Here is a 22342-nt window from a genome sequence, read left to right on the forward strand (position 1 = left end):
CCCTCCAACAAGCGTATACGGACAGCGTGAAGCTGAGCTTCTAGGCTATTGCGCGGTATGAGGTAAGGGGAATGCAAGTTTTGGATTAAAACATTTTTTGCAGCCAAACAATTGATCGGATCGAAAAAACCTTTTTTTTATCCCATAGTCCGATCTAAAGAGGAACATGTCTAATATTTTCAGCTTTTTTCCTTTAAAGATAAGCCCGTAGCACGAAAATTCGTTTTCCGAAACTTGCATTCCCCTCGCGTCTCCATCCGTCTCGCCCGGTAGCGAACGGAGCATTCCCCTTACCTCATACCAAGCAAAATAGCCAAGAAGCTCAGCTTCGCGCTGCCCGTACACGTTTGTAGGAGGGGAAAGCGGGGTGGGGCAAAACAACGTTGCTCTAATTTCGATAGTACCGGCTCATTTTTGATGAGAAAAATATGAAAAAAATATGAGAGGTTGCCAGGTAACCATATTTTCAGCTAAAATAAAGATGATCTCGATCGGACTAATAGTTTTGCTGCAAAAAATGTTTTAATCGAAAAGAGCGTTGACTGCAGAAGGGCAGACGTAATATGGCATGCGGTGTACTATTTCTGTCTTCAGTTGAGCATTGAAAACTCGCAAAAAATGTTATAGGTTAATATCTATACAACAGCATCTATACTTTGATCTTTATCATTATATTTTCTTACATCGTTGAATGTATTTGAGTTTTTTTGCTAGAAAAATAAGAAGCAGAAATCAGTACGTTTATCCTTTTACAAACGTCGCTCTGATAGATTCATCCATTTTTTTGCATCTAAATCATCAGTCCGAGCGTCTTTGTTGTGGTTTTAGCTTTATGTGTAATGAACGAGGCATCGCTCTCCTTGTGAAGCATCAGTTTCAGCATTGTTAAATAGTGTATGTAATAATAAATCTAGGAAGCCGTATTTTGTTTTGAATGCTTTTCTTTACAAAATTGTGAATTTACAGTGCCCTCTTTTGGCTAAAAATAATATTGGAAAAAGTGTTCTGTTTTACCGACATTACGTCTCTTTGGACAAATTTGAATCTAAACTACTAGTTTTCAAACTACAGCGTTATTTGTGAACCGATTTTCGATTTTGCGTGCTTTTTGGAATCAGCAAAGTAACGCCTTTGGGATAAAGCAGCGAAATCTTTAAATTATTGTTTAATTAAATTTTAATATCTATTAATTAGTCTTCATATATATTTTTTTGTGTTATTTTTCAATATTTCTTTATTTTATCCCAAAGCTGCTATTTTACCGGATACAAAACTACCGCAAATTTGAAAATCGGTCCATAAACAACGCTGTTATTTGAAAACTAATATTTGAGGTGGAACCGTTCTGTAATGTCGGTGTAGACCTTCCCGTCAATGTTACCGACGACTACTCGCAATTCTGTTAGTTGTAACTAGGTGCTAGGCAAATAGTGCAGTTCACATGAATGGAATATGTAACTATTGGGTACGGCAATAATAGTCCTGATTATTTCGCAAAGTATGTATTTTAGGAAAAAAATGTGTTTATTGATCTTTTAAAATTAATTTTACAAATCTATCAGATGGTATCATTAAATTAACCTTAAAACGAGTTTGCAAAATCATATAAAGGGAACATTAAATTTTTCAAATGAGAGCGCCCTTTGTTTATTACACATTCCTAAAGCTTATATTAAAAAGCTTTTTAAATTATTATTTGCGTTCATAATTTCACGAAGCCATCGACGAGATATTTGGATACGAAATTTGAATAAAATAAGCGAAAACCTATAATTTAGTATATGTACGACCAGGTATCGAGTATACCATACTTATTGAAACACATCTACACGCGCTATTGCATATTGAAATATCTCGAGAGACAGCAAATTAATTAGTACATTCTCGTAGTGTACTAAAAAGTTTTGCCTCTTTAATCAATTTTTTAACTTTCTTATAAGAAAAAATGTTAAAGATAAAGAGCTTTTTAGTACACTACGAGAATGTACAAATTAATTTGCTGTTTCACGAGATATTTCAATATGGAATAGTGTGTGTAGATGTGTGTTTCAATAAGTATGGTATACGCGATACCCGTTCGTACATATAATTACTTATATATAGATATTCGTTTGCTTTATTCAAATTTCGTATCCAAATGTCTGGTCGATGGTTTCAAGAAATTATGAACGCAAATAGTAATTTAAAAAGCTTCTTGAAATAAGCTTTAGGAATGTGTAATAAACAATGAGCGCTCTCATTTGAAAAATTTAATGTTCCCTTTATATGATTTTGCAAACTCGTTTTAAGGTTAATTTATTGATACCATCTAATAGATTTGTAAAACTACTTTTTAAAAGATCAATAAACACATTTTTCCCTAAAATGCATACTTTGCGAAATAATCAGGACTATTAATGCCGTACCCAATAGTTACATACTCCATTCATGCGAACTGCACTATCTACTTAGTGGCTAGTTAGAACTAACAATTGTGGATAATCATCGGTAACATTATAATCTCGGTGTTCAGTGATCTGAACATAGTTATTTTTCGGGACAAAATCCTTTTGGGTCATAATACCCTTGTGCGAAAATACACTTAGGTAAAAATATCTTGGTTCCATAATCTATGCTGCCGAAATGTTGCAGAGAATACTCGGCTTCAATTGCAAGTAACTCGAATGAAAAGTTTCTTTTAGTCGTAATGCAATAATGTAGATCGTCTGGCGCGCACAAAAAGCAATCTCATGATTGACCCATGAGTTGCTATTTTATTATACAAAAGGACTGGAAAGCAATGTTATACGGGTGTATTAGCAATGATATTTTTAATTTAAAAAACACATTCTTGAAGATAAACTAAGTAGAAAAGTCCTATACTATAACATCCGTAAAAGCATTATTATTGAGATAAATAAATATTAAACTGATAAATCAGGGCTTTAATTCAACGGAAAAATTACTTTACTCTCACTTTCGTTGACACTTCCCTTTCGATAAACAAAAGAAGCTCGTAGTTCACCGTTCCGTATTGGGATCTGACATGGGAGAAGAGAGGGGGCAAATATGGCGGAAAGAAGCATGCATTATAATAAAGAAATACATATAGACGTATGTTTAAAAATGTATTTAAACTTAATTGAAATAATATCATGGGTGGGTGATAATCTGAGACAAAAAAATTAGTAATGGTAACCAAATGATGGCCAGCTTTAGGAAAAGAATGGTGTGTAAAGGTTAAATCCTTCGTGGAATTACTTTAGCACATGTTTACTGCACAATACAGCCTAGTTTTTTATTTCTCACGTGCTAAAATAATTCCTACTTCCATAATTTCTTATTTTTTATAATATTAATCAAATCTAATAATCAGTAATAGGTATCAATAATACCATTAATAGCATGCTTAAAATAGTTCTGATTTCTACCACCAGATGTCATATTCCAATCTGTCAGTTCCCAATTGCCACACGCACACATGTGAAACTATACCAATTATAAACATTACCTCCTGACGTCCTAAATACCTAATCCAGGCGCTGTATGATATTTATTTTCTGCCTATTTTTAAAAAGATCCTCGAACACGCCAATTTACTTAAAAATTTTGTGTGTGGGTAATGATACGCTGTTATTTGTAGATTAATTTTCAAGTCGTTTTATCTTTTCGATGATGCGACATATGAACTGCTCCAAAATAGTCAAAAAATAAGTATTATATTAAAAAAGCGATTATAAGAAATTTTTTAAAAATCTTACCGTTTTATCAGATAGAGCAGTTTGCTGCATCATTGGAGGAACAAACTGACTCAAAAATTGTTTTTCAAGTAAAGCCATAGTTTTGTCTCGAAATTTTGACGTAATAAATGGAGAGACCGAAGGATCCCTTTAAAAATAAATAAGCCTTTTTTCATTTTATGAAAGGACAAGATAAGAAATTAAGAATAATTTTTTGTTAATGCTGTAGATTATTATTCATAGTCTTTGCACGCTCTTAGGTAAGAGAAGATTTCAGATAAGTTAGTAAATACTTATGTTTTACACTTTAGTTTATTACAATTTGTTTGATGAATTGTAAAATATTTCATTTTGGTGACCATATCAACTTCTAGTCACTATAAACGAGAATCCAGTTTAGCAATTGGCTAGTGTTACTGGTAAGTCCATTTAGGCAGACACTATGTAAAAAGTATTAGGCAAAAAGGCAAAAACTATGAACAATCTACGGCATGAAGAAAAAATTATTCTTAATTTCGTGGATTGTCCTTTCATAAAATAAAAAAAGGTTTATTTATTCTTAAAGGAATCTCTTAAACTCTTCACTGAGGTTGAAATTTCCAGTGAAGACTGTGGCTTTACTTGAAAATCTATTTTAGATTCATTTTAATCTTCCAATCATACACAGCAAACTGATCTATCTGATAAAACGGTAGGATTTTAAAAAAATTCTTATAATCGCTTTTTAAATATAATACTTATTTTTTCACTACCTTGGAGCAGTTCATATGTCGTATCATCGAAAAGATAAAACGACTTGAAAATTAATCTACAAATAACGGCGTATCATTATCCATGCACAAAATTTTTAAGTAAATGGGCGTTTTCGAGGATTTTTTAAAAAATAGGCAGAAAATAAATATCATACAGCGCCTGGATTAGGTATTTAGGACGTCAGGAGGTAATGTTTACAATTGGTATAGTTTCACATGTGTGCGTGTGGCAATATGGAACGGTGAAGTACGAGCTTCTTTTGTTTATCGAAAGGGAAGTGTCAACGAAAGTGAGAGTAAAGTAAATTTTCCGTTGAATCGAAGCCCTGATTTATCAGTTTAAAATTGATTTATCTCAGCAATGATGCTTTTACGGTATTAATTGTACATGACTTTTCGAATTAGTTTATGCTCAAAAATATGTGGTTAAAATTAAAAGCATCATTGCTGATACACTCTGCATAATATTTAAAATTGTATGCTATATAACTTGCACAAATTCGTTTCTCAATCAATATATTCATTTTTAACCAAAAATCGCAATGTTAGCTTTGGCTTTATGGCCGTAGAGGTGAGGTCCTACATTCATGGGATGCATTGAGCGTCGGAAAAGCACTTCCAAATTATCTTCTATAATTTTAGAAATTTGATGCAAATTTCTCTTTGTTGTGCTATTATGGTTTTTTCCCAAAAATATGCATTTATGGGAATATTTGTTTCTTCTTGGTCTCAAATTACTTCTTGATGTTTAGAACAGCGTTGTAAAGGCCCCCTTTTTCGAGGTTATTGATGGGAAATAAAATATAATTATTAATTACCGATTTTTGTTTAATCCAAAAAATAAGCCTTTACGTCAATTAAGCAGGCCAATACGAATCAATTTGGTCTCTATAAAAATAGTCAAATTTCCAAAAATTGTAGAAGATAATTTGGAAGTGCTTTTTTGATGTTCAATTCATTCTCTTAAAGTATCCCATTAACAATTAACACTGTCCTGGACTTCAGAAATAGGTAAGAAAACAAATGTATTATTTGACGTAGCTCCATTAAGTATGGGTACAGGGTGATCCTCTAACGGCGGCATATAAGAGAGATTTGTGTTAGTTAATTGTAGCACTCGGAATAATGAGATCGGAGAAGGCTGATTCGTTAGTATTGTGTGGTATCAACTTATAAAATAGGTCATTACCAATAGTTGACTACGAAAAATCAGACCCATCCGCCATTTTGGTGTGTAAAGTTTTTACATGCTAATCGCAGCAGAAAGAGGTCTAAAATGGAGAAATGTCAAAAAGGTAAGGTCACTAAAGTAAAAATTGAAAATAATGAAGGGAAAGTATGAATTTTCATACTTTCCCTTCATTATTTTCAATTTTTACTTTAGTGACCTTACCTTTTTGACATTTCTCCATTTTACACCTCTTTCTGCTGCGATTAGCATGTAAAAACTTTACACACCAAAATGGCGGATGGGTCTGATTTTTCGTAGCCAACTATTGGTAATGACCTATTTTATAAGTTGACACTACACAATACTAACGAATCAGCTTTCTCGGATTTCATCATTCCGAGTGCTACAATCAACTAACACGAATCTCCTACATGCCGCCGTTAGAGAATCAATCTGTATGTTATAAACAATTTTATTTTATACATAAATTGAATTTTTTTAACAGTTTAAAAAAACCAGTATAAAACGTTTAAAAATAGCAGACGTACGAGCCATCAGTAGGATTCTTTCTTGGAAATTCTTATAAATGGTGTTGTATGTACTATCGATAGCACAAGACCAACTTAGCCGATGTTTATGAAATTTAAATCATATATTCTTTGTACGATTATCTAAGATGTAGCATAACGGAGTTAAAAACTTGTAATAATGACAGCTGTTTGAGAAAACATTTTCAAATTTTAATCATTTTTAACAAAAGAGGACGCAGTATTCAATCAAAAATCCTATACATACATCTTAAATAATCTCATAAAGAGAATATGTGATGTAAATGTTCTTTAACTTGGTCAAAGAAATCTTGAGATATGCACCATCAGCTTTTTAATATACATTCTAAAAATGCTTTTTATTGCTTGTTTTTAATTTTCCATAAAAACTTAATGCATATATATTTAATATACGAAATTTTTATATATGTATACATGGTCTCTCCGATGTCGTACTCAAGCCAGTAACGTTAAGTTAAAAGGGCTGATTCTGTAAATAAACCTCTTAAACAATTGTTTTTCTAATATTATTAATATTTACTGAACAGCATAACAACTTATTCAGACCCGCTGTCTAAACAGAGTTTTTCTTTAACAGCGGAGTACAGTAGCTGACTTCATGTCACTGGACTGTGTATATAGCACTTCAATATTTTATAATTTGTTTAATTTAATATTCAGTGCTTCGATCGTGCTTAATAAAGTGAAAATGATACCTATAATACACAATGAATATTACTGAACCAGAATGATAGAAATTTGGCGCTTTATAAGATATCAATAAATGTGATACTAGAAAGTGCTATAGTCAATAAAATCGAATCCTACATTCGCCATGAGAGAAAACCCCTGTATACCTATTTATATAATTCAAAAAATATTGACAAATATTAAAAAATAGTTCAGTTTTCTTCACAAAATTGGCCCTTTTATCAAAGGCTTCCGACTTCACCCTTTAACGCTCAAATGTATACATTTTATGCATAATATTTAGCGCTAAATGAAAGTAAGAAATTACAGTAGAAAAAATTTCTCCGGTATCATATCCTATGTATTTTCAACTTCTCTTTCCAACCGTAACCCGCAAATTCCAAGCAAAAAAAACATGAGCCTTTTTACACCGAAAAACATGAGAATCGCCTCTTTTTTGTATTGAAACATTTTTTTTGACGCTGCAAAGCTTTAAGGTTAGCATTGTGAGGCATAAAAATCGCGGCAAAGATATTCAAGCTTTGAAACTAAATTATTTCCCCGACAGAAAATTCAGGATGGGGCATCAAATATGGCGTCGAATGTGTCAACAAATGTTTTGCACAAAAATTACGTTATTAAAATTGTTCAAAAACCCATTATACAAATTAAGAGACACGTAAATATTGCAACAATATTTGATGAAAAAATTACGTCATTTAGCCGACCAAAAACACAATGCTTTCAATAGCCTGATTTCATAGTGAAATAGGAAAAAGATTCAAATCTGAGTCATATATGGTGACTTTGCAGTCTCCAGCATGTCGTAATTTTAAAATTACACAATATTTTTGTACTACATAGCTTTTCAATATATGTAATGTAATATTCACGTATTTCATAATACATATAATGCGTATTTGAATAATTTTTATATGGAAATTGTTGTGGAAAACATTCAACGCTTTCGTTGATATTTTTGAAGAGCCATCTTGAATTTTTAGGCGGTGGGAAACATTTAATCTGAAAGCTTGAATATCCTTGCCATGAGTTTTATACCTGTCAATGTCGAAAGCTTGAATATCCTTGCCATAAATTTTATATCTGTCAATGTCAATTTTAAAGTTTTTCAGCGTGAAGAAGAATGGTTAATATAAGAAAGAGGTGATTTTCCGTGTTTTTCGGTATAAAGAGCCTCGTATTTTTTTGCATGGCATTTGCGAATAATTTACAGTACATGATTAGAAAGAGCAGTTCAAAATACATAGTAAATGTTAGTGGAGGACTTTTTCCTACTGCCATTTCTTGCTTCCCTATAGCGCTGGAAATGATGTATAAAATGTATAAATTTAAACGTTAAAGGATTAACTATCAGTTTTGAGACATACACTGTATTTAATAACTGCATCGAATAAAATTTTTATTTTCTTACCTATATTTTCGAGGGCTAGGGTTGTGTAACCAGTTAATTATTCAGCCGAAATTCGAGCTTAATTCGGTTTATAAACGCGGCCCTAAAAGTAGATTTTTGAAGATTTTTGTAAATTAATGTCTTAAGAGCAAGGTCAATACCGATATTACAGAGCGTTTCCATCTGAAATCTTAGTTTTAAAAATAAAAGAGTTTTTCAAAACAGATTTCAATTTTTGCAACAGCTTTTGAGTCCTCAGAGAACCATCATTTAAATAAAAGAAAGTATTTCTCCGTTAAAATACAAATAAAAATATTAGAAACAAAATAATTGTTATATTATAATAATAAAGACGTAATTGCGAAAACGGGCTTCTTTATTTAAAAGAGTCTCCTTCAAAGATTGTAAATTGTTTGAATGCACATTTTTGTTACTCTCTCTCTCTCTCTCTCTCTCTCTCTCTCTCTCTCTCTCTCTCTATCTCTATCTCTATCTATCTCTATCTCTCTCTATCTCTCTCTCCGTTACACTTATGGTATTCCACTAGAGCTATCTAGTTTGTAGAAAATAGAATAACTTTTCATGTTTAGTCTCATTGTTACGGTATGGAATTTTATACAAATTACTAATTCTCAAAGTTTGGCTTTATTTCAGAATGAATCGAAGTGTTTTTGGACTATTTACAATTGTTGAAGGAGACTCTTTTGAATAAAGAAGCCCGTTTTCGCAATTACGTTTTTATTATTATAATATAACAATTATTTTGTTTCTAATATTTTTATTTGTATTTTAACGGAGAAATACTTTCTTTTATTTAAATGATGGTTCTCTGAGGACTCAAAAGCCGTTGCAAAAATTGAAATCTGTTTTGAAATACCCTTTTATTTTGAAAATAAAAATTTTAGGTGGAACCGCTCTGTAATATCGGTATACGCCTTCTCGTTAACTAGAAAGTTATGATTGTGATATATCATAATGACGTTTTTATCCTTATCTTGCTTTATACTGTAAACGAAAAAATTTGGGGCTTAATATTTATGAAACAAAAAAATTAATAAAACGAAAGATTTCTTCCTTATAGCTAATAGAGATGTTATAATACAAAACTATGAAGAATTTGATCGGTTTCTTTTTATCTCTGATCCGGTTGATCCTTCGATATGAGTAGACTGGCAAGCATGGCTTTATCGTCATTCCAAAGTATTTTACAATTTTATAAATAATTTTTTATTTCATTCAGCCTTTGTACATGTATGCAGCGAAATAAATTCGTTTAACTATCGTTTTAAACTTTATACAGAAATATTATAAAACGTTGCCTATTTGTACAATTTGGCTGCAATAAAAGAAAATAATCATCATCGGTGCAAATATATTTTTCCAAACTTTAGCTTTAAAAAAAAAGTAAGGAAAAATTACAAAAAATTTTAATCCATAAATTCACTTTCAAAAAGTTTCAGCAAAACAATCCTTTATACCAAACAATTTTATGAATCTGTGATAGTATTGCTAAATTAATTATATTTGAAAGAGCAAAATTGTTTGAATATATAGCAGATGATTCATGAAAACATGAAACTTTACTTACTTGAAATTCATCCCATGGAATGGATGAACATTCTTCGTTTCCTACAGTAGAAATTTGAATTTTAATAGACGACGCATATCCTGATGATTGCTGAATGAATTCTACTTTGGATAATTTAAATGTTATCGTAGAAATCTATATAAATAAAATACAGTAAATATTTAATCTTTAGAGATTATTTAATTGAAGGGATAACAACACTCCAGTATTTTCAAATATCCATTTGCCTGTATTCCGGCTTAAAATGTGTATTGTAGCATGACAATGCGAACGCACAAGCCTGAATTGAATATATAAATAGATAAAGGTATTAATGTCATATTTTCAAAATTTCTGTAAAGCATCATTAATGTTTTGCATAATATACAGGGTACACCGCTTAAGGTAGCTTCGTCGCGCTGTATCTACTGTATTAGTCAGATATGATATAAATATTAAATAAACGAAGATTTGATATATTTTTGAATAAATAATGTTGAAATGCAAAATGAGAGTCTAAGCACAATGTAAGAAATTAATATTTCATGTTTATCTTTGCTTCGGATGCCATTTTATTGCTTGCATTTTTTCATCTTTTTAAACTCAATTTTTTCCATAGAATTTTTTTATTTTTCATTTGCTTTTTATTTTTTGTAGAATTAATTTAATCATTAAAATATACTCTACTTATTCGCCAATTCGATTTCTTAAAATAATGTTTAATGGACTTCCAAATCTACTTTTTTCTGTTTATAATAAAATTGTGATGAGTGAAATGCGAAAAGATAATCCTTGTTTTTTGTAGATGTCCGTAGATAATAACAATTAGGATTGGTGAATTTGTTAAATATATTTTAACGATTAAAATGGCTACTCTAAAAATTAAATCGAATGAAAAATTAAACTTTTTTATGGGAAAAATTAAAGTTAGAAAGAATGTAAAAAAGTTCAGATAATAAAATAGTATCCGAATATAAAATAAACGTGAAATAACTTATTTTATATTGTGCTTAGATTATTATTTGGTGTTTCATCAGTATTTATTCAATTATATGCGAAACCTTTGTTTATTTTGCATTTAAGACATGTTGGGCTATTGCAGTAGATACAGAACGACGTAGCCACCTTAAATGCTCCAAAGCATAAAAACATACAAAAAAATGATTCTCTCTATACCTGTAAGATATATTAAATGTATGCATGGAATCTTTTCTTTTCAAAATATCTTCTTACTATTTCAATTAAGAGAGGTTCTTGGCAAAATATAACTTTAATATTTGTTACACGTTTAAAAACGTTTTTCTACGTACAAACTCTAGGCCATTTTAAGCAGTAAATACTATGTGCATATCTCACACGTGATATAACACATTTGACATCAAAAAACTTTCAGGAGATAACGAAAATAAAGGATTTCTTTTAACCGAGGGTTAAATCTTTTAAATAAAGTGGTAAAAAAATTGTGACATGATACCTTTGCCAAATTATCTTTTTAGTTGGATGTTGTATTTCTGCTTGTGAAGGTATATTAAACATTACTTTTTTATATTGAATAAAGAACCAACTTTAAACGTTTTTCTACAGCCACATTTTCCAACATTAGTAACCATCCAACTCTGGTAATATCGAACCAATCAATTTCAAGTTAATATAACAAGAATGCCTATTTTCCCAAATTTTTTAAAAAAGAGTTTTTGAAAAGTTGTTCAACTAAAATTCAAATACTAGTTTACAAATCTAAAACTACCAGGCTGTAAAATATAAATAGAAAAGTGAGTTTTAGAAGAAATAATTTATAAAAAATTATTAGATTTAACTTTTATTTAAAAGTTATTAAGGATTAAAAATTCTTTGATCCGATTCTTTCTATTGGTTGAAAAGTATGCTACATTTAACTAATAAAATGCCTCGGAAACTAAGCAATGCTTAATCCTTAATAAACATTTCATCGATGCGAAATCTAAAACTTTTATAAGGACATAATTATTTCTTATAATTCCCTCAACTATTTAAATTTGTCTAGCGTATCCCTAAATTGAACGCCCTAGAATAATTTAAGTATGTTCATCGAGCATGTTATTAGCGTAACCAGCGCTACTGCGTACAAATTTGAGATAATTTCGTATGTACAGAAGCGTTAGTACACTCTGGGAAATCGAATCGTTCCGAAATGTCAAACGAAGTTAAATAGGCCTAAGTTAGCTGGTGGACAAGATTTTTCCTCGTTGCGCGGCTTACCTGCTATACAACCGAGTCCGAAACAATAAACAGAGGGCAATAAACCGACCGAAAATGACTAACCCTTATATACGTGTACTCGAATGATCAATCAAAAATTCTAATTTTAATATTATTAATTAAACATTATTAACACACTTATCAATGCATTGCTTTTATTTTTAAGATGAGAATGAGGCTAAACATGAGGCTAAACATGAGGCTAATCGGACGATTATTACTGTATTAGGTGTATTCTGTAGTTCATATTTTATTAAATTCTAATGAAACTATTTTATGTTGCATATCTGTTACTTAGTAAATTGAAATATATATGAAACAAAATAGCAGAAAGGATCGATTAACAATTATCAAAGTTAATACGATGTCTAAGAAAGTAGGAATCTTTCAACCTTTAAGAACGAAAAATAAATTATGTACAAAAATATTATTAAATGATGAATAAATATTTTTTTCATTTAAATATATAATTAAAAGATATGTATAAACACTTTAAATTCTTATCTAAATTACTCAACAGAAAAGTTTTATTAGAATTATATAATTTGAGAACTGTAAGATAAATCTAATACAGAAATAATCGTCCGATTAGCCTCGTGTTTGGGCTCGTTCTCATCTTAAAAATAAAAGCAATGTATTGATAAAAGTTTTAATCATGTTTAATTGATAATATTAAAATTAGAATTTTTGATTAATCATTTGAGTACAGGTATATAAAGGTTAGTCATTTTCGGTCGGTTTATTGCCCTCTGTTTATTGTTTCGGACTCGGTGATATAGCAGGTAAGCCACGCAACGAGTAAAAATCTTGTCCACCAGCTGACTTAGACCTATTTAATTTCGTTTGACATTTCGGAACGATTCGATTTCGCAGAGTACCACTAATAGCGGGCTCTGTTAAAACAGACTCTTTATAGCAGAGTACTGTTTTATTTAGTCCGATATCACATTTGGCTTTTCTTCAAGAAATGTACAAATATCATTTAATTTCTTAAATTCTGGAGTGATCTTACCCCTTCATTAATTCTTTAAACAGATCAAAGCTCACTATATCTTTTCTCCTACAAACGCTATCAGAAGATTTTTCACTTTGCGTGTCTGGAGTTTCTTCGATTACCTCACTAGCTTCTTCCACAGCTGTTATCTTCATCGAGTTATCGACACTAAAAATAGAATCTATCTTTTCTTGATCTTGTAAGCTTCCTAAGAGATAATTCTCACTGTCCGAGCTAATATCGCTTCTCACAGAAATTGTGTCGCTACTTCCATCTTCGGGGGATGCTTTCAAAGCAGAATCAATAGATGTCATCAAATTACTAAAGCCTTTCTTCATGGAAGATAAGCCAACATTAAAGTTGTTTGGGATAAAAGGTGCATTAGAGCTGCTATCAGTCTTGCTCTGTTTAGTTGCAGTATCACTGGTGAACCTTAAAATATTTTCTTCATCTAAACTCTGCGTCTTTTCACGCATACCAAAATGTACAGGCCTGCTCTGTTCATGTTGATTTAGTCCATTTTGTTTAAAAGTTACAACTGGCTGGCTAGTAGTAACCACATGAGAGAATTCTGACATGATGGTCCATTCGGCACTCTGAGGTGTCAATATTTCCGCACTGGTAACCGCTCTCTTTGTGCCAAAATCTGTTCTAGCGCTACAAGTACTACTTTGCCAAATCATTGAAGCTCCAGCGAAGTCGTCAACTATGCTAGAAGTATCAGGTACGACAGACTCCAAATCTCCACTTGAATTCTCTTTTCCAGGGGTTAGCGATGGCATTACAAATGTTACTTCGACTTGTGGTATTAATGCTCCAATCACTAATGAACCGCCCGAATCAACCTTTAGTATCTTGTTTGAGTCAATCGACAAATAGGTTGCCAATTCGGAAATAACTTCTGATAATCGAAGTAGAAACAAGAATTGATAGTGATTTATTTGTACACTAACTAAATTGCTTATATGGGCAAGGCCATGAATATCCGCCGTCTTCACGATGTCCTCATTCCTTGTGTTCAAATTTATGTGACACCATAAAGTTAATGGAAAAGCGTCAAAGAATGGTACCGGACGATTTTGTCCAACTGCTCGCGCACCATAAAAATCACCCCATACAGGTTCGAAATTGCAACACCAAACATCTTTTGCTTCTGTCCAAAGAAGTTCCCGATTTAATTGTCGAGTCAATTCATTCACTGAATTGCTACTAAAATTAGGAGGAATGGATCGAATGTTATCGGTACCTCAAAATATAAGTAGAAAAATTAGTTATGTTAGTTTACAAAACATGACAACTAATTATTAAAACATATACCTGAACAGTGTTGTAAAAATTTATCAGTAACAACATTATAATCATTAGGATTGCTGGGAAACTCAGCTCCAAAAAACATTTCTCCCATTTGTAAAGCATTTAAGCATTTGGCCAGATCAGCTCTGGTAGATTGTTCAATCGATCTGACATTTGTGATAGAAGCTCTAGATGTCTGAAGATGCAAAGACTTGGGTCTGTCCTTCTGATTAGGATATTCTTGCTGACATTCAAATACCACCTAAAAATCGTCAATTAATCGAAATGTGTAATTAAATATATGTAAAAAATTTTCAATTTGGTTTCCACTAACTCTCGGTAGAATGGCTTCTATTTTAACATCAAAATACATCATTTGGCTCATATCTCTACTCTTCTTGGCAAAAGATTGATGAAGATTCAGTGCAAAAGAATTGAACCACAAACATGAGCAAAGATCAAAATTGATCTGAACTGGATTTAGTTGCACATAGAATTTTGGTGGAGGTACTGAACATAAATATAATTATTAGACCAATAAAATTTAAATGAATTAAAAAAGTATGGACAATCTCTTACATGGAAATTTAATATCCCCAGGATAATAATAATAGGTAAATTCAGCATGGAGATGATCTCTGTCACCTAAACATAAATAAAATAATTAAAAACTTGTCCCTAGCAAGATATTTATACGTGCACTATTCAGTATTTTATTTCTAACATGAATGATTTTAGGTAAACATAAGCTATAACAATGTGTAATTGGCAATGGTAACATATGCGCAATAACAATCTGGGTAATACAAACTTATATATTTCTTGGTACAGTCTTTTTGCAATAGCTCTACACATAAATTAAAAAATACTATCATGAAGGACCAAGAATTATAAAGGAATGTTGATAATACCGCACAAGCACACTACAAGATATTTTTATTATACCTGGAGTATGCTTCTTCCTTGTTTGACCTATATGTAATTGTCAATTCAAATTTTTAATAGACTTAAAACATACAGCACAACATACAATTGGCTAATTACAATAGGTAATTAAATTACCTGGAAATGTAGTTGAAGATGTAATGAATTCTTTAGGTATTGGATTTCGAGATGTTGTCGTAACTTTATAAAGAGTGAAATCATTGATTCTAATTATAATGCAGGTTATCATCAATTTTGCCAGCTGTTCAAGAACATAAGTTTTTACAAGATTTCCACTGGGAGTTTGAGATTTTTTGGGATCAGTTGTTCCTGTATTGGAGTTCTGTATTTGTCCATTTTTGTCTAGATTTTCTCCAAAGCCTTTTGTATTATTACCTTTGAATATATTAAAAAATAAAATTAAGAAAATATTACTTATAAAAGGTTATATTAAACTACAATAGTGATTATTTACTAGGAGAATGTGCTTGAGTTCTTGTTAGTGGAGAATGCTGAGATCTCCCAGAATCAATTAAATCCATGAACTGACTTCTAAAAGAGCTCAATGATTGTTGAAGCCATTGATTGTGGGGAGTAGCGTTTTCCTTATATTTTGCCCAATGTTTTCTATCAGCCATTGCCAAATGATAAGGATAATAATCTATTTGGAATTTAACAAGCGAAATTTGTAATGCTCCTCCATCTTTAAGTTCGGGATGCAGTGATCGTCCAACTGTTAAATTAAATTAATTACAACATTAGTCATTTAACTGTTCGCTGATAAATATAATAATTATTTTGCCTTACTTCCAGCATCATCACACAAGTGTAAATCTATTCTTTGACAAAGGAAATGATAAGAAGTTTCTACCACATCATATCTTGAAAACCATTTGGAGATTGTACTTTGATATTGAGTTTTTCCTCTAGTTTGTTGTGAAATCTGGGCTTGATATTCTGGTAAAACCTAATGTGTGAGGTGTAAATTATAATTATAATTTTTAATATCATTATATCAAAAATAAAATTATGTATATTTTGAGCATAAACCTCAAGTTTTCTTGCAGCTTTTGTCATTCTTTCTAAAATGGTTGCTTTCTCAATTAATCCACCTAATGAATCTAGAAAATGTAATGCAGCTTTTAACTGAGAGTCTGTCAAGACCCATAAAAGATCATCCAAAATTAGAACAAGTTTTGAACCCATTACAAAACAGTCTGTAATTATAATAAGAAGTTGAAATCATTTTTATTTTACTCTTATATTTAAATCTTACATACCTGATAATCTTTTTTTTATGGTTATTCGACAATGAGCTTGATTTGTAAGCAATCTTAATGGAGTAAGATCCTTGTCTTTAGTACTTTGTGCTTCTATCCTAACAGTCTGCCATTCTAATTCTTTAAAAATAAGTAACTGTCCTCGGTCTGGATCTTTTATTCTAGTTGTCCTTAAATCACAGCGTTGCCATGATGGTGATTTTGATGCTACTACAATACGGTTTATCTGTATAAACAAAGTATATGATTGAAATTATTGAAATAATTATTAGTTATTATTTAAAGGATTTTAAATTTAATAAATACCTGAACTGAAGCTACAAAAGCTGGGCTTTTGAATGTGATTGACACTGTGTTTACAGTAACTGTTATCCCATCTATAACCTTATGTATAAAAGAGTACTTGCCAGGACCTGTATAAGAAGATAAACCTTGAGAGGAAGACATGCTTCTCAAATCTTCACATGTTTCAACTTCTATATGGACTTCATCCAAACTCTGTTAAAATACAAAGTGTAATATTATCTACATGATAAATTTGTATCAGAGAATTTTTTATAAATCTTAAGTATAAAGGAATCCTTACTAAAAATATTGGGACACTTTTCAGCTTTGTCCATTGTATACGAAATGTAACCTTGTTGCACCAAGCACTTGTCAACCTTAACCATGATGGCAGTTCCATTAAATCTGTTAAAACTATCTCATTGAGTTCTAAATTTGTTAATTCACCTTCACCTTTGAATGTACTTAAATTAATTTTATCAGCTGACAGATTCTTTGTAAATCTAAAAAAACAAACATATGTCGTAAAGATTTGTATAAAAATAGAAAGTAGGCAGTACTTTACTGCGCATCAAAAAAACAAAGATAAGATTTAACAGAAACGAGCGTCTATTCTGTTATGGAAAATAACTCAAACTATTTGTCAATATTGTAATTAGTACCACATTTAACAATGATTACAACTGTAAAAGGATAAAAGAGAATTGTAGAAAAGTGATCAGTTGAGACAATGGTTTTTAAAAATTTGATAAAGATTTCAAAAGTAGTTTCTACTAAAATCACATACAGTCAAATTTTATTATGAAAGATACAAATTATACAATTTTTTTGTTTAATACAGGAACGGTTCATTTTTCAATGACATACTTAGTTCTCGTTTCTTACATTCGATCATTAAAAAAATTCATACCTTGACAAATGTTTCAGTAGCTGGTTTTTTATAATAGAGACCATTTTTCAGTGTTTTACCAATTGTTGGCTATTATTTACGATTAACAAATTGAAGCATGGTTTATCCTGGTTTACACGGTGTCAGTTGGTGTCAGTCGTGTCACTCTAGATATTTGTAGGACAATCTGGACAACCAATAAAAAATTGTGAAATATGCACAAAAATGTGAAGAATTGTCAAGCCAATAAACTTATTAAGAAGTTCAACAACTCGCGTAGTAGACAGCTGGTCCAAAGTGGTCCAAAGCAGTCCAAAGCAAGGTTGCCAAGTCCGCCATCTTGAATAGTACTACGCTCTATAGTAAGTGAATTTTGATATAAGGAATGCAGACTGCACAAAGTATACTGCCAGCGGAAATACATCAGTAGCCATCTTAAATGCAGAACGTAATATATCAAAAATTATATAAATGGACGTTTACGTTCATGTTCCGATCCAGATCACGATCCAACCTAACTGCAGGAATGCAACGTCGGAAAAAAAATTACTAGATGGATCAGAGGCTTCCGCGTGAGCACGATCCGATCCGATCAGGAGATTCAGAGGGTTGGTGATCAGACAGATCAGACAGATTTGGCTCCTGCATTGGGGTATTACTGACGTACCAACAGCGAGCGGCATTGGTGTAATTGAAGTGACAATAACTATTATCCAAAATAAATTTAATTTAAAAATATATAAAAAAGATAAGCTGATATTATAGAAAGCAATTATATTTAAAATGACATAAGCTTAACGCATATTTTTGAAAATTCTTTGATATAGATATTGTACAAAGTGATAGAATTAATATTGATTTTTTTCTTTAGATTTATGAAATAGAATAATGAATAGAAGTTGACAATATAGCATAGGTATATTAATGATATAGAATAAATAATATTTGAAAATATTTGTTTTTTTAATTACTATTTATATGTAACACATATCAGATCCATGTAAAAGTGTAGATTTTACTTGTTATAATAACTTAATTGTATATATATGTGTTTAACGTATGATAAAAAAATAAATTGCATTTATAATACTTGAAACGACAGTATAGACTTTGCTAATACTATGTGTCAAATAAAAAATTACCCACTTTATACATTTTAGTAATAATTTAAAATTTTTCATTATTTGGAAAGCTTATAATATTTCTTTCTGAAGTCATATTTGAGCAGTGTCTCCTCTTCACAAGTACCTTATCAAGAATAAGCATAATTAGTGAAACGAATTGTTGAAGGCATATTACACATGTAAAGGACTACGCATGGGGTAAAACCTTTTACGAAGAGGTGATATGGCTATATGAGCTACCAGAAATAAGAAAATGTACTATTATGTCTTCGTAAAAGGTTTTACCTCAGGCGTATTCCCTTTACATGTATAATATGCCTTGAACAATTGATTCCACTAATTATACTTATTCTTGATAAGGCAATTGTGAAGAGGAGACACTGCTCAAATATGACTTCAGAAAGAAATTTTATAAGCTTTCCAAATAATAATAAATTTGTAATTATTACTAAAATGTATAAAGTGGGTAATTTTTTATTTGACACATAGTATTAGCAAAGCTTATACTATCGTTTCAAGTATTATAAATGCTATTTATTTTTTTATCATACATTAAACATATTGTGACGCTACTGGCTATCCGTGGGAATAGTATAGAAGGGGAGGGAGGAGTGATCCCTCACCGATCGCGTTCACGTCCCAATAGGCGACTTCCTACAAGACCCGGGCGCCTTCGAAGTACTTTTATTAATACCCGAATATTTATGTATACAGAGGGGGTTCTAACCCTCGTACGCGACTATTGGGGATGGGGTGTTAATACAATAACTCGCTAATCTCGGTTAAATTCTCTTTATTATAAAAGAAATGCTCAATACAATCTCCGTTTCGCGGTACACGGTCTTGGTGAGTTACGCTAGGTCCTACGGGTGGACGCGGCCTAAGTGGTGTGAACGCGGCTGAAGTCCCGATGACGTACTAGCTAGCGTCGCGCTCGAGCCACTAGTCGGCGTCCGCGGCGGCCCAACCAGCGTTGCCAAGTCCGCCATTTTGAATTACACTACGCTGCATAGTAAGTGACGAGAACAAAATATACTACTCTACGTGGTATAGCAAGTGTCTAGACTACAAACTGTAGTTTCAACTGGAAGTATACCTAAGATGCGTTCGAGAATGAATGACTAAATATGATTGGTCAATTTGGAAGGACGTTGACCAATCATGAAAAGTCACTTGCAAATTAAAAGATTTCGATTACCGTACCTGCAAAACTGATGATTTGTGCCGAAAATCGTATGCCAATTAACTGAGTACACATAAAATCATATTATTAATTACTTAGGATGAAGAGTAATGTCTTTTATGGAAGTTTCAATCGAGAAAAATTTATCTTTGTTAAGACTTTGATAAGCTGAAATTCCATTTTAACAGGATCGGTCTTTGGCGTCTTCGCTAGCTTCGTTGGCTGTATTAGCTGCTATTTTCGTCATTAATATGATGATGCATATAACAGAAACTCAATAAAATAATAATATGATGTATAGTTTTTCAAAGTTTAGGAAGTAACATAAGCTCTCATTTAAAAATTATTCAACCGATCTTGATTAAATTTTCAACAGTGCTTCATAATATTAATAATTTTTGTATGAAATCTAGCTATTTGTTTTTATATATTTATAAATAAAATATTATTTTTATGCAATGAAAATGAGATGAAGAAAAACATTGTAAGAATAAACATTATTTATTTAAAAGCATATAACTTTTTTACAAATTTAAAGAATTTTCAAATATCGAAGATTCAAATAAAAACTATAGATTAAGTTACAAATTTATATATTCTTTTTAAATTTAAGATAATAATTGTAATATCAGTAAATTACGCAATTTTGAGAAACGGGCGTTACATCAGCATAAAGTATTCTGAATCTTCATCGGAAACACCTTCATTTTCATTATCTGTATTTGATGTATTAAAATGTACATGCTTTGATTGCAATGATCTATCATATCTGCGGATGGTTCAAATAATTTACAAGTACCACTATTCTTAACACATTCCCACGCAGTCAAATTATTTTTTAATGTAGTTGTCTTCATTTTGTTCCTGTTTTTCGTTTTCGTTAAATTAACTTTACTAAAAAGTCGTTCGCACTCAGCGTTTGAATGAGGTAAGCAAAGCAAGTTTAAAACAAATTGAGATAAATTCGTGTACTTTTGTAGGTCCATAATATCATCATAATTTAATAATTTAACCCAAAAAACATCTATTAACTTTTCATTTGTAATGTCGAGTGGTAGCTGTGCGAAAGGTAGTAGACGCCATTCATCATCTACTGATTGCCTGGTGAAACAGGAAGAATCTAAATTACGAGGAAACATTTCAAAAATAGAAGTTAATGTTGGTACCGTTACATGAAATTGGGGATCAATAGATTTGTGAGGAATAAAACATTCCAAATCTCTCAAACGTAAATCATTAAAATCAAAACGTTTTTATAACTCTTTGCTTGCTTCTTTTAAAAAATTAAACGTATTCAGACGAAAATTCTGTACATGTTCCGCTTGTTGTATTATCTCGGGTTTCTGCAATTCGGTATTTACCTTTAAACCTAAATAAATTTCATTTATTGGTAGAAAATGAAGCTCGTTATCAGGATCTATGTCCTTCACATTCGTGCTGAGAACATAGCTATTGTCCATATAACAAATTAGAATATCTTTAAATAATGCTGCTGCTTGATTGTAAAGTAATGGAATAATAACTTTTTCAGACTGAAATAGTCAATTAAATTTTGTAAATTTTGGTAATACCCATTTTAAGAACAAATAATAACATTTCACGAATGGATGAGTTATGGATGAGTAAATTATCTCTGCTGCTGGTAAATGCTGTTCTTCCCACAACTGTGTGAAATACATTTGAAGAGGCTCCCATTGCTCTAAAATTCGACCTACAACTGCTTTTAATGAAAGCCATCGCGTTTGAGCACTATATAACATTTTATGCACTTCAGCATCCAACAAAATGTGAAATTCCTTAAATTGGTGTTGCCGCTTACTACTAAGTTTAAAAAAATTATAAATATTGCGCCCTAAATCTTCACATTCACGTGATAATGTTTTACAAGCATAATTCGCACATCAATGTGCAGTATGACATATGCACTTCAAAATAGTAATATTAGGACAATCATTTCTAAATCTAGACGCTACTGAATTATGTGAACCCATCATACTATTGCATCCATCTCAACCAAATCCGGTTATATTTTCTAAAGGAATGTTGCAAACAGTGAATGAATTAATAATATTGTTATATAAATTTTCTGCTGTTTCATTGCTATCTTCATCTCTATAAATTTCAATTAAATCCCATAAGGCGCAACGAATACGTTGTATTTCTGCATCGAAAAATCTAACAATAATGCAAATTACTTTAACATTGGAGACGTCTGTACTTTCGTCTGTCATTATACTGAATTTGCGTTTTTGTAAAGTAATACATAATTTATTA

The 22342-nt window shown here is 31.2% G+C and overlaps 1 protein-coding gene across 9 annotated transcripts in view; it reads right to left on the reverse strand.

The window, feature by feature from the left end:
- LOC136777782 (bridge-like lipid transfer protein family member 3B) overlaps nt 1-18086 on the reverse strand; it is a 33534-nt gene extending 15448 nt beyond the window's left edge. For 3 of the 9 annotated variants that reach the window (XM_066734355.1, XM_066734357.1, XM_066734362.1), the window contains exons 1-14: nt 17783-18086; nt 17174-17375; nt 16894-17085; nt 16588-16813; nt 16358-16524; nt 16115-16274; nt 15783-16040; nt 15446-15703; nt 15329-15355; nt 14963-15028; nt 14718-14893; nt 14408-14645; nt 13144-14336; nt 9880-10014 (exon numbers count right to left, since the gene is read on the reverse strand). In XM_066734355.1, coding sequence (XP_066590452.1) covers nt 9880-10014; nt 13144-14336; nt 14408-14645; nt 14718-14893; nt 14963-15028; nt 15329-15355; nt 15446-15703; nt 15783-16040; nt 16115-16274; nt 16358-16524; nt 16588-16813; nt 16894-17085; nt 17174-17375; nt 17783-17826 — 3342 coding nt within the window. In that variant the 5' untranslated portion in view covers nt 17827-18086. Of the gene's footprint in view, nt 1-9319; nt 9683-9724; nt 9787-9879; nt 10015-13143; nt 14337-14407; nt 14646-14717; nt 14894-14962; nt 15029-15328; nt 15356-15445; nt 15704-15782; nt 16041-16114; nt 16275-16357; nt 16525-16587; nt 16814-16893; nt 17086-17173; nt 17376-17782 lie in introns of those variants that run through there. The other 6 variants (XM_066734359.1, XM_066734356.1, XM_066734360.1 and 3 more) reach the window with 6 other exon arrangements.
- Between the last annotated feature and the right edge of the window lie 4256 nt (nt 18087-22342).

The sequence above is a fragment of the Prorops nasuta genome, unplaced genomic scaffold, assembly GCF_024137725.1.
Source record: "Prorops nasuta isolate Cenicafe-Biocafe unplaced genomic scaffold, Cenicafe_Pnas_1.2 PNAS00011, whole genome shotgun sequence".
NCBI lineage: Eukaryota > Metazoa > Arthropoda > Insecta > Hymenoptera > Bethylidae > Prorops > Prorops nasuta.